General features: G+C 42.3%; 2 protein-coding genes across 3 annotated transcripts in view; one reads left to right on the top strand and one right to left on the bottom strand.

Moving 5' to 3' along the window:
- On the bottom strand, nucleotides 1–9386 carry SAMD15 (sterile alpha motif domain containing 15). The gene is made up of 4 exons (XM_061181496.1): nucleotides 9381–9386; nucleotides 7478–9265; nucleotides 6529–6627; nucleotides 1–412 (listed from the first exon to the last, which is right to left on the bottom strand). Exons 1-4 carry the CDS (start codon nucleotides 9384–9386, stop codon nucleotides 176–178), a joined length of 2130 nt encoding a protein of 709 aa, XP_061037479.1. The 3' UTR covers nucleotides 1–175.
- TMED8 (transmembrane p24 trafficking protein family member 8) overlaps nucleotides 9328–12109 on the top strand; it is a 30722-nt gene continuing 27940 nt past the window's right edge. For both annotated transcript variants that reach the window (XR_009699445.1, XM_061181137.1), the window contains exon 1: nucleotides 9328–9698. Coding sequence is in view for 1 of the 2 variants with exons in the window: in XM_061181137.1 (XP_061037120.1) it covers nucleotides 9581–9698 (118 nt within the window). In the remaining variant the exon portion in view is untranslated. The remainder of the gene's footprint in view (nucleotides 9699–12109) is intronic.

Raw genomic sequence — 12109 nt, 5'->3', positions numbered from 1 at the left:
AACTAAACTGACACACAAATAAAGGGAAGGTGCTGTGAGTCAGTGGCAGAACTAGGAATGGAGCCAGCAGTTCTAACTCTGATCCTGAATGAAGAGAAAAAGAAAATGCAGAAATACCACACTTCTTCCCCCACATAATTCAATTTGATTTTCAAGCTAAGTGAAACGGCTTGCCCTATGGTTCAATGGAATATAATGCTGCATCCTCTTCAGGGGTGGTTATTTCTGGAGCATAATCCTGTAATCCCACTGCTTGCACAAATTCAGACAAGGTCAAGGAATCAGATTTAGCTCCACTATGACATTTTTGCTCTAAAAATAAACCGATATTGTCCCTGTAGGGAAGGCTGATGGAGCGTGTGAATAATGGCTCTTCAATTCCCAGTAGCTCCCGGGTATGCTGAGAAATTATCTGTAATGCAAGGATAATTTTTTAATGGGATTAACCTGAAAATACAACTAAATCAAGTAAGTTTTACTTAGCTTCCTAGACCTCTTGAATGCTAACCCTTAAGCTAATTCTATGGGGAAATAATAATGAAATAACACATTGAAAGGCTTCCTACTCTGGCATTATCAAAACACAGTTCTTAAGAGAAACATCACATGATTTATCTTTTTAAAAGTACCACTTAAAGATGTTTCTAGGCCCTTGCATCAGATAGCCATGGATGGGTTCATTTCTTTTTTTTGGCTGAGCAATTTGACCAACGATATGAGCAGATAATATGTTCAGATTAGGAGCCATGACTTTCTCTAGGAAGGTTAATAAATAACTTTATAAGGGGCTCAGTTAATATTCAACTAAGAAAAAAATCATTACTCGGTTATTCAATTTATTTGCCTGGAAAGAAATCTCAAACACTAAAAAGCAGACATTAAAGTTCCAGTTATTTTATTAGTGCCTATACTTGTATATTCTTTTAAAATATCTTTTGCCACAATTTCAGTGTCTCTAAAACATACTTTGTATTCATTGAGTACCATGCCACTTGATATCCTAAACTGTCATTGCATTTTCAAAGTCTAGTTTTAATTGCAGGTCTGTTATAACACTGCTATTTGAATTCATATTCTGCCTCTGGGTGAGAATGTAGTCCGTGAAATTGCTGCTAGAACACAGTCAAAGGAGTACGTGGAATGGATTTTTGTTTGTTTAAAACTACTGGCCATAGTTACAAGGCTGGAAAATTCACACCACAGACAATTCTTAACCTGATGCAAAACTGCCCATTAGGAGTACATTTTAGATAGGTAAAATACCATTGTTAAAGCAGATGTATAATGTCCTTAAGATCTGCTTGTTGATTCATATAACAGTGTGGATTAATCTTAAATGCATTTTGCTGAGGGAAAGAAGCAAGACTCAAGGCCTACATATTATTTGATTTCATTCGTGTGACATTCTGGAAAAGGTAAAACTATAGGGACAAAAAACAGATTAATGGTTGCCAGGGGTTAGGTGGAGGGATAGGCTGACTACAGTGGGGACACGGGAAGTTTCAGGGTGATAGAATCGTTCTATACAGTTCTGTGGTGGTGGATACATGACCCTGTGCATTTGTCAAAACCCACAGAACTGTATACTAAAAAGAGTGACTTTACTGCAGGTAAAATTTTTAAAAGCCAGGATGTTGTGGGAACCCATGATGGAATATAAACTCTGGGCAGATGAATCTAACTTTATTACAAATTAAGACATAATCTCACTGAAGGGGGCTGGGAAGAAAGGAGCTGACCTAAATAACTTTAACTTTGAAAAACAGTGCTTTGTCTAGTTAGCGTAAGGCTAATGACAAAAAGAACCATACACAAATACTGTACTCTTTTGGTAAATTTGTTTCTCATAGGGATACATATTTATAAATAAGCAGAGCCAGGCTTCTCACTGTCAGAGAAAGAAGTTATAAAGAAGCAAAGTGGGGTAGGGAGTAGGAAGGATGAAAGCTAGTATGAACCCTGTGGTGATGGACTAGAGTCAGGGATATCAGTACGAACACATGCTTACAGAAATAAGATAAATATTTGTGTATACATGGGTTAGTATACATACATATATTTCCTACATGCTTCTGCTGAGAGTGCCTAGAAGCAGTAACACCTCAGTAGCAACAAGCACAACTAGTGACCACATCTTGGTTTCTAAATACCATTCTCTAATAAAAGCAACCAGGGCTCCTTGGAGACATGCCTGCTTCTAGTGCTGTAGCAAGGAAAATAGAAAATGAGTGAAGTAAAGTGTAGTGCCAGAAAATGCTAAAAAATAAAATAAAATAGCAGAAACATGTCAAAAGGACACAGGAGACAAACTGAAAGAGTTCCCAAATAGGGAAGAAGGGACAATTAAACAGAAGAGTTCCTTAAGCAGAGTTCCAATTAAACACGGAAGGAATGAGGAAATAGAAAATCATCATTAGAACAACATAGTAATAACTGATGCAGGCAAGATACACTGATGAATGCTAAAAATTAGTGGGCAAAACTTTAAGAAGAAACAGGTAATTTGCATAGCCTCAAACTACCTCCCCCAGTATATCTATTACTGTGGTATTTACTCTATGTCCATAAACTCTGATACTCTTCCCTCCAGGAGGTGGAGATTAATTCCCCTCTCTTTGAGTATGGGCTGGACTCAGTAACTCACTTCTAATGAATAGAATATGAAAAGGGAAACACAGTAACTTTGTAGTGAAGAAACCTGCAGGCACCACCTTGACCAACTGATCAAAGTTAACATCTCCAGTAATAAATCACATTGATACCATGTACTCCCTGATATGATTAGATGAGAAGGGCTCATCATCTCTGTGAGAGTCTCCCCCCAAAGCATAATCTCATGGGAAACATGAGACAAACTCAAACTGAGGGAAATCTACAAAATACCTGATCACTACTCTTCAAAGTATCAAGGTCATGAAAGATAAAGATCAAGAAATTGTCATATATTGGAGGAGACCAAGGAAACATGACAGCTAAATACAAGACAGTATCCCCAACTGGATCCTGGAACGAAAAAAGGACATCAGTGGAAAAATTGCAGAAATCTGAATAAAGTCTGTAGTTTGTTTAATAGTACTGTACTGGTGTTAATTTCTTAGTTTTGATAAATATATAAATGGTTTGATAAATGGTTACATAAGATGTTAACATTAGGGTAAGCTGGGTTAAGAGTATATGGGGGACTTCCCTGGTGGTCCAGTGGTTAAGAATCGGTCCTGCAATGCAGGGGACGCCAGTTCGATCCCTGGTCAGTGAACTAAGATCCCACATGCCGCAGGGCAACTAAGCCCATGCGCCACAACTAGAGAGCCCAAGTGCTGCAACTACAGAGCCCGTGTGCCACAATGAAAGATCCCACGTGCTGCAACTGAGACCGACGCAGCCAAAAAATAAATAAATATTTTTTAAAAAAAAGAGTATATGGGAACTCTCTGTACTATCTTTGCAACTGTTCTGTAAAGCTAAAATTATTTGAAAATTTAAAAAAAAGAAAAATACTTTTGTTTAGTGACGATTGCTGACATGTTGTTATGAATTGTGCTATTTAAATAGCTTGCAATAAGGCAGGTGTAATAAAATTCCGGAGATATTATTAAGCTTATAAGGCTCTACTTTGTAACATAAAATCATGCATACGAAAGGAATAAGCAATTCATCTATATTCTTCTCCAAATATTTATCACAGAGTTCTTTTGTTCACTTGATGGAGTGAATAGTTTAAAATATTTTGTGAATTATTTTCTAAGACAGAAAGCTGAAGTAAGTGCTATCTTGTCTAGCTTGTCCCTAGAATAAATAAGATTGACTTTCTCTCCCCTTTTTACCAAGCTAGTGCATCACTATAAATGGGAAAGACAGGATAGTGGTTTCCAGTGCTCCCTTGGCCAGGTGAGAAGAATCAGTGTTTCTCTTTCACAGAACTAGAACAAAAAATCTTAAAATTTGTATGGAGACACAAAAGACCCCGAATAGGCAAAGCAATCTTGAGAAAGAAAAACGGAGCTGGAGGAATCAGGCTCCCTGACTTCAGACTATACTACAAAACTAAGTCATCAAAACAGTATGGTACTGGAACAAAAGCAGAAATATAGATCAATGGAACAGGATAGAAAGCCCAGAAATAAACCCATGCACCTATGGCCAATTAATCTACGACAAAGGAGGCAAGAATATAAAATGGAGGAAAGATAGTCTCTTCAATAAACGGTGCTGGAAAACTAGACAGCTACACGTAAAAAAGTGAAATCAGAACATTCCTTAACACCATACACAAATATAAAGTCAAAATGGATTAAAGACCTAAATGTAAGACTGGTTATTATAAAACAGAGGAAAACATAGGCAGAACACGCTTTGACATAAATAGCAACAATATCTTTTTCGATCCGTATCCCAGAGTAATAAAAAACAAATGGGACCTAATTAAACTCAAAAGAAACCATAAACAAAACGAAAAGACAACCCACAGAATGAGAGAAAATAGTTGCAAACAATGAGACTGACAAAGGATTAGTCTCCAAAATTTACAAACAGCTCATGTAGCTCAACATCAAAAAAACAAACAACTCGGGGCTTCCCTGGTGGCGCAGTGGTTGAGAATCTGCCTGCCAATGCAGGGGACACGGGTTTGAGCCCTGGTCTGGGAAGATCCCACATGCCACGGAGCAACTGGGCCCGTGAGCCACAACTACTGAGCCTGCGTGTCTGGAGACTGTGCTCTGCAACGAGAGGCCGCAATAGTGAGAGGCCTGCGCACTGCGATGAAGAGTGGCCCCCGCTTGCCGCAACTAGAGAAAGCCCTCGCACAGAAACAAAGACCCAACACAGCCAAAAATAAATATAAAAATAAATTAAAAAAAAAAAAGACCTAAAGAAGAAATACATGGCGAATATCTTTCTAAAAAAAAAAACAAACAACTCAATCAAAAAATGGGCAGAAGACCTAAAGAGACATTTCTCCAAAGAAGATATACAGATTGCCAACAAACACATGAAAGGATGCTCAACATCACTAATCATTAGAGAAATGCAAATCAAAACTACAATGAGGTATCACCCCACACCCGCCAGAATGGCCATCTTCAAAAAATCTGCAAACAATAAATGCTGGCAAGGGTGTGGAGAAAAGGGAACCCTCCTACACTGTTGGTGGGAATGTAAATTGTTACAGCCACTATGGACAACAGTGTGGTGGTTCCTTAAAAAACTAAAAGTAGAGCTACTATATGATTCAGCAATCCCATTCGGGCATATATCCAGAGAAAAACATGGTTCAAAAGGATACATGCACCCCAGTGTTCATTGCAGCACTGTTTACAATAGCCAAGACATGGAGACAACCTAAACGTCCATCAACAGATGAACAGATAAAGAAGATGTGGTACATATAATAGAATATTACTCAGCCATTAAAAAGAATGAAATAATGCCATTTGGAGCAACATGGATGGAACTGGAGATTATCATACTAAGTGAAGTAAATCAGACAGAGAAAGACAAATATCATATGATATTGCTTATATGTGGAATCTAAAAAAAACGATACAATGAACTTATTTACAAAACAGAAACAGACTCACAGACTTAGAGAACGAACTTATGGTTACCAGCGAGGAGGGAAGGGGTAGATTGGGAGTTTGGGATTGACATGTACACACTGCTATACTTAAAATGTCTTTCCATGAAAAAAGAAAAGAAAAAAAATTAGTGTTTCTTTCTTCCTGCACCCCTCACCAGTCTCACCTATACCTTCTCTGGTCATCTTAGTATTTTGTAGGAAGAACAAAGGGAAAGGTGAGTCATTTCTGTAGGTGTTAGAGACATAAAATGTATGAGAGCTTTGGACGAGAGGTTACTGTGGGCTGGGAAGATCAGGAAAGACTTCATGGGGAGATGAGAATTGAGTTGGGTCCTGAGGGATGGTTAAGATTCATATTAGTCTTGCCGGGGAGGGGGGGAACTGAGCAAAGATGTAGAGGGAGGAATGCACAAGACAGGTTTGTGAGGGTGTGAGCTGGACCTGTGAGGCTGAGGCAGAAGATTCACATAGAAGAGTACCAGGCGAGAGAACGGTGGTGGCAGAAAACTTGTGGAGGGCCCTGAATCCTAAGCTGAGGAGTTGAGACTACCTTGTAAGTAGAGGGGATCCAAAGAAGCTTTGAGTAGTACGCTGTATAAATAGTTGGAAGGTGAGAGTCTAAAAGCAGGGTCCATGAATCCAAAGGGCCTAGAGACAGAGGCTAAAAGCAGGCTACCGGAACATTCTAAGTACATTCTAGTAAAGGTCTGATAAAGGTCTGAACAAGTGGGAATGGAGAAAACCAGATGCTATAGGAGGAACTGATAGTTCCTGGGATCTTTGTGGGGATCAAAGGAAAGAGAGGAAGCAACCACTCTGAGCCTGGGAAACTAGGAGTATGATAACACCGTTGGGAGAAATTGGAGGCCAGGTTGGAATAAAAGGAGGATGGTTTGAGATAGATGGTAGCACTGTTTCAGTGCTCTAGTGGGAAACTATACACAACTCACCTTCATGTCCTCGAAATCTGTTATACCCATCTGAGGGAGGTTTGAGCAGTTTACGTGGATGAGTTTTCGGCCACTGATGAAGTTTGTGGTAAAACACTCCTGTCAGTACAATGAGAACATCACTCAAAAGATGTACAGCAAATACCAGAAGAAAAAAAGCAAGAAAGAGAAAAGGAGGTGGGAAGGAAGGAAAGAGGGAGGGAGGGGAGGAGGAATAAATAAATCATGTTTGTCTCTAGCTTTGTACTGAGAAAAAATTTTAATTTAATAATCCCACATATTTTCCATCTAAACTCTTGATTAAATTTCATACTGCTGCTTAATTTTTTTTTTTTTTTGGCACGATACAACCAGTGCTTCTTTCTTGCCTCAACTACATTTTTAAGTACAGTGGTACCAAAGATTTCAGATCTTGTTTTGTTTTTGGAACATAGTTGGCAGTGAAATAATAGGATTCTCCCTATTTTAAAAAGAAAATTATCCTTGGTTAATTGGCTATATAAATTAGTACTGTTAGGTGATCATGATACATATAACACATTTGGGGCAGACACTAAGATTAATAGTACAAGTTCAAGTTAAGGGAGTTGCTACTAAACCTAACAAAGTACCAAAAAGTCTACCTTGGATGAAGTCTTTTTAGAAATACAGATTTCTATGAAAAGAAACCTACATAAATTTCTTAGTCTTTATTCAAGGATTGCAGAGAAGTATAATCACTGTGATGAATAGGAAAAACAAACAAATGTGACCTTTCCTTCCTCTCCCAATATACAAATATGTGTGTATCAGTGGAACGGCCAAAATTAAAATCCAAGTTACCTCTACCATAGTCCATGCCTCTTCTACACTCCTTCTAGTGAAGATGCAAAAGCTCAGGTAAGGATAAGAGGAATAAGAGGTAGAGGAATGAGAGTATACGATTTCAAAAAATGTTATTTTTGTATACCCTGTATTGAGGGAAGCCTAGCTGGCAAATCCACTCTGCAACTTTCTCTGGGCTCCATTCAAGATACTCAAATTGTAGGTCAGTACTTTTTTTTGGCTGGGTTTCTTTATCTTTACGTACCAGTGTCATTGACTCTTGGGACAGATCTTTCTTTTCATTAGAGGACTCTTTTAAATTCCTCTGAGACTCAGAGAAATATGAGTAGAATTCATAATTGGTATCAGAAGGGTGAAACAGATTTTGGAGTTCTTTAGAAAACTCATAATCTGTATTCACTGAGTCTACTTCACTTATTGGAAGAGTCTCTAACATAGAGTCTTTTGAAACATCTTTAGTTTCTTTTACTAATAAATTTCTTGTTTGATAGCCAGAGTACTCTGGCTCATCCCTGTCTACAGAATGCTTAAGTCTGATTGGTTCTGGCCTATCTTCCTTGGCAAATTCTACACGTGTCTCTCTTCTAAGTAGCCGTTTGGCTTTATATGGTAACTCTGAATCTATCTTCTTAGTTGGCTCTGTTTGTGTCTTCTCTTGCACCTCTGGTATGATCTTCTGTGGTGGCACCTGACCTGTTTCTTCAGTTGACTTTCTCGGTTCTTTCTTTGGAAACTCTGGTTTAGTCTGTTCTGGTGCCTCTGGAATTTTCTCCTCAGTTGACTCTCTTAGTGTCTCTTCTGATCTGGACTTCTGTGATGGTGCTAGACCCGTCTCCTCAGTTGATTTTTTCTGCTTATCTTTTTGATCTGGGGGTTTGGTGTCCTCTGGTGGCTCTAGAACTTTCTCTGCAGTTGACTTTCTTTGTGTCTCCTCTTGAACTTCTGGTTTGGTTTTTCCTGATGGCTCTAGAACTGTCTCCTCAATTGGTTTTCTTGATTTTTCCTCAGAAAACTCTGATTTGATCTCTTCTAGTGGCTCTGGAATTTTCTCTTCAGTTGACTTTCTTTGTGTTTCCTCAGTAGACATACTTGGTTCCTCTTCTGGAAACTCTGGTTTGGCCTGCCCAGGTGGCTCTGTCCTTTTCTCCTCAGGTGACTTACTTTGTGTCTCCTCTGGAATCTCTGGTGTGGTCATCTTTGGTGGCTGCAGATCTGCCTCTTCAATTGATTTTCTTGGTTTCTCACTTGGAAATTCCGGTTTGGTCTGCTCTGTAGGTTCCAGACCCGTCTTTCCATATTGCTCTCTAAGTGACTCCTCCCAAACCTCTGGTTTGGTCCCCTCTAGTAACTCTAATCTTGTCTCACTGATTGTGGCCGCTGGAACCTCAGACTCAGTTTCCTTTCGTAGCTCTAGATCTGTTTCCTTAGCTGCCTCTATGAGTATATCCTCTGCGACATCTGGTTTGGCTTCCTCCTCTGGCTCCCCACGCTTTTCGTCCACAGGGACCTCCAAATCCTTGAAAAGCTCTACTTCTATCTGCCTGGATGTCTCCGAATTTACCTTTTTGGGAATCCCTAGCTCAATATCGCTAGAAAGGTCTGTCTTGGACTTGTGGGGAGCCTCTTCCTCGGACGTCCAGGTGGGTTTCAGGCGTAGGTGTATATTCTTAGCACTCGCCGGTGTCTCCCCTTTGAAGCCCTCTTCTTCCGTCTCTGGTTGTGGCTCTTGGTCAGTCTCTACAGGCAGCTCCGGGACTGCCTCTGTCATGCTGCCTGGTTCGACATCTTCAGTCACCTTAAGAGACTGAAGTTTTGGTCTCTCAGGCTGCAGGTCTTCATCTTCACCGGGGCCGTAATCGTAATCTTCTGGGACTTCAGCCGTGACGCAGACTAGCCGACGCGCCCAGGCCTCCTAGCAACCCCAATTTCCGATAGCGTGTCTATGGATACCACGACTTCCGGCCGGGTCTCACGGAATCTTCCCCAGGTTTCGTTTGTTCTTTCAAGCACTGACTTTAAAAACCTGCGACCATAAGCACGCAGTAACCCTCCCCGACCCCGCGTCGCAGGCCTCCGCTAGCCAGAGCTCTCGCGACCGCTCGGGGGCCGACGCGCTGCCTCTTCCGGCCCGCGGGCTCCGCTCGGCTCTTCCCGGCTCGCTGGGCCTTCGGCTCTTTCCGGAGCCACTTGCGGCAGGCTGCGGAGGCGCTGCGGACGCGGGCTGCAGATGTCGGACCGGCGGGCGGCTGAGGGGCCGGGCGTCTGGAGCCCCGCAGCCCGCCGAGGGCCGGCGCGCGGCGTCGCGGACGGCCCGGGAGTGGAGGGGAGCCAGGCGGCCGCCTCAGGTACGCAAGGCCGGGCTCCGGCGGGTGGGTGCCGCCGGCCTCGGGGCCCCGCACCTCGGTGCGAGGCTCGGCCGCGCTCTGCCCCGTGCTGCCCGGAGGAGCGGACCGGCCTGGGCAGCCCCTTCGCGCGCGGAGCCCCGGAGCCCCTGCCTTGGCTCCTGCCCGGGCCCCGCTCCCCCGGGCCGCGACTCCCGCCCCCGCCGCTGCCATCCTTCGGGCCTGGTCTTCACTCGAGATTATTTTCTACTCCTGTTTCGAAATGCCTTGGTTCCTGCCCCGCTTCCTTTCTCAGAACAGCCCGGATGGTAGTGACAGGGCATCTCTGACCCTGGCGCCTCTTAAGCTTCAGCACGCCTGCCCATCTCTCCTTGGCTGCCGACCCCGACCCCACCGGCCTCGCTGCCCCTGCTTCTGGCTCCCCACCCCAATCCTCACCTCTGTCCCAGGTCCCAGCCTTTCCACGCGCCTCTCTGCCCCCATCCGAATAGGCAGCCTCGCCTTCATCTGTCCAGAATCCCGTTTGCTCTAGCCTCCCTGCATATAGGCCCCCGCGCCTCGCCTCGCATCCATCCTCTCCGCCTCTCAGAGTGGGCGAGATGAAAAGCGCAGTTGGAAATAAGTGGGCTCTGGGGTCTTTTGAATGAACATAGCGGCCAGAGCCAAGGCAGGAAATCGGGGCCGAAATCGGAACTTTGGCGACCTCCCTCATTCTCCGGGACCCTCCTCTTGTTCCGGAGACTGTCTTACTTCTACCCACGCTAGTTCCTCCGTGTGGATTACTTCATTGTCAGTGTCCGAAGGCGAAAGTGTCCAGCGATTACACTTTTACCTTCCATGCCTCCTTATGATCACCACACAGGAAGCAACTAAAAAGATGCTCATTTGAAATACGGAAGGGTAGGTAGGGGGAGAGTACTGGTCTCACTAAGTAGCAAGTAAAAATTAAATTTCCAGTTCTGAAATTAAAATAGACACCATGAAGTATAGCGGTAGAGGTGGTGCCATGATGCCTGGGTTGGAGTGTGACTCTTTAATTTACTTGGGCAAGTCACTAATCTGTGTTTGTTTCCTCATCTATAAAATGTGGGCAGTATAGGATTGCATGGACCACTATGTATGAGGCACTTGGTGCCTAAGCCACGGTACACACTAAACTGGTGTTATCCATTGTGAGAATAAGGTCTGTTTTTGCTCACCGAAACTCCACGTGCTGTCAGAGGAGGTGTTCCTGGATGTGTATCTTCGGGTATGGTGACTTTCCCCGTCTTTTACTTCTATCCTAAATATCTCCCATTTCCTAATGCTGCTTGGGTCAAACACACACACACACAGCTTTGAATCACCCAGCTTTTTCATGTGACTTTATATTCTCTTACTTTAAAATATCTAACAATTGTTGTCTTTTTTCCTTCTTATGAACTCTTATGTTTTGTAGTAAATTCAGAATTTCTGGCATGTATTTAACATTATAGCAATAGAAATTTTAAGCATACTTTCTGAACGATTAAGCAAATGAACACTTAGAAAGTCTTATAAACATCTGTCCCTTGCATGTCTTAATATTTATAAATTAAGGATTTTTTTTTTTTTTTTTACTTCCTCTTTCGATCCTTGTGGCAAATATACCCAAGCATTTTAAACAGAAAGGTCCTAAGAATAGTCCAGGAATGTATTGGAGGATAGTGGGTTTGTCTCTGAGTGTGTCTCCCCCCACCCCCAAACCTTGTAATTGGTTCCTGCATTCACATTTTCCTCCCAGGATGTTGATGGAAATACTTATGATTACTTTCTTCCTCTTGCCCTCAGAAAGCAGGGTGAGTGTTGATTTCTTTTATGTCATGTAGGGGTTTGTTACTGTAGCCCAGAGCAAGCTCTTCCCCTTGAGGTAAGATTTGTTGCTAATAAAATAGCTAATAAAATAATAGTAATGATAGCTTACATTAATTGAATGCTTACTCTGTGCCAGAATGTGGAAAAAGATTTCCTTGTATTATCTGACTTAATCCTGTCAACAGTCATTTCCTCCCCATTTTACAGAAGAACAAACTACAGCTGAGAGAAGTTAACTTATTTGCCCAAGTTAGGTGTGGAGTTTTTACTGTCTGTCTGAAATTGTCACCTTGTTATGATGAAGTTCAGAACAGTTTATTTTTTATTTTTATTGGCCATTAATCAAGTATTGGTATTCTAGGGCAGGTTATGGTCTTTGTTGTCTAGGGGTTTTTAGTTTGGTAAGATGAGAGTACCCAGGAAGAAAAATCGACAATTCAAAACTTTATATAATTGGGTGTCTTTTATTGCAATTCTTGCCACGCTGTGCGGCATGTGGGATCTTAGTTCCCTGACCAAGGATTGAACCCTCGTCCCCTGCAGTGGAAGCACAGAGTCCTAACCACTGGACCACCAGGGAA

This window comes from Eubalaena glacialis, chromosome 2 (assembly GCF_028564815.1).
Source record: "Eubalaena glacialis isolate mEubGla1 chromosome 2, mEubGla1.1.hap2.+ XY, whole genome shotgun sequence".
Lineage (NCBI taxonomy): Eukaryota > Metazoa > Chordata > Mammalia > Artiodactyla > Balaenidae > Eubalaena > Eubalaena glacialis.
The sequence above is the reverse complement of the archived record's forward strand: the minus strand, read 5'-3'. Positions and strand labels throughout refer to the sequence as shown.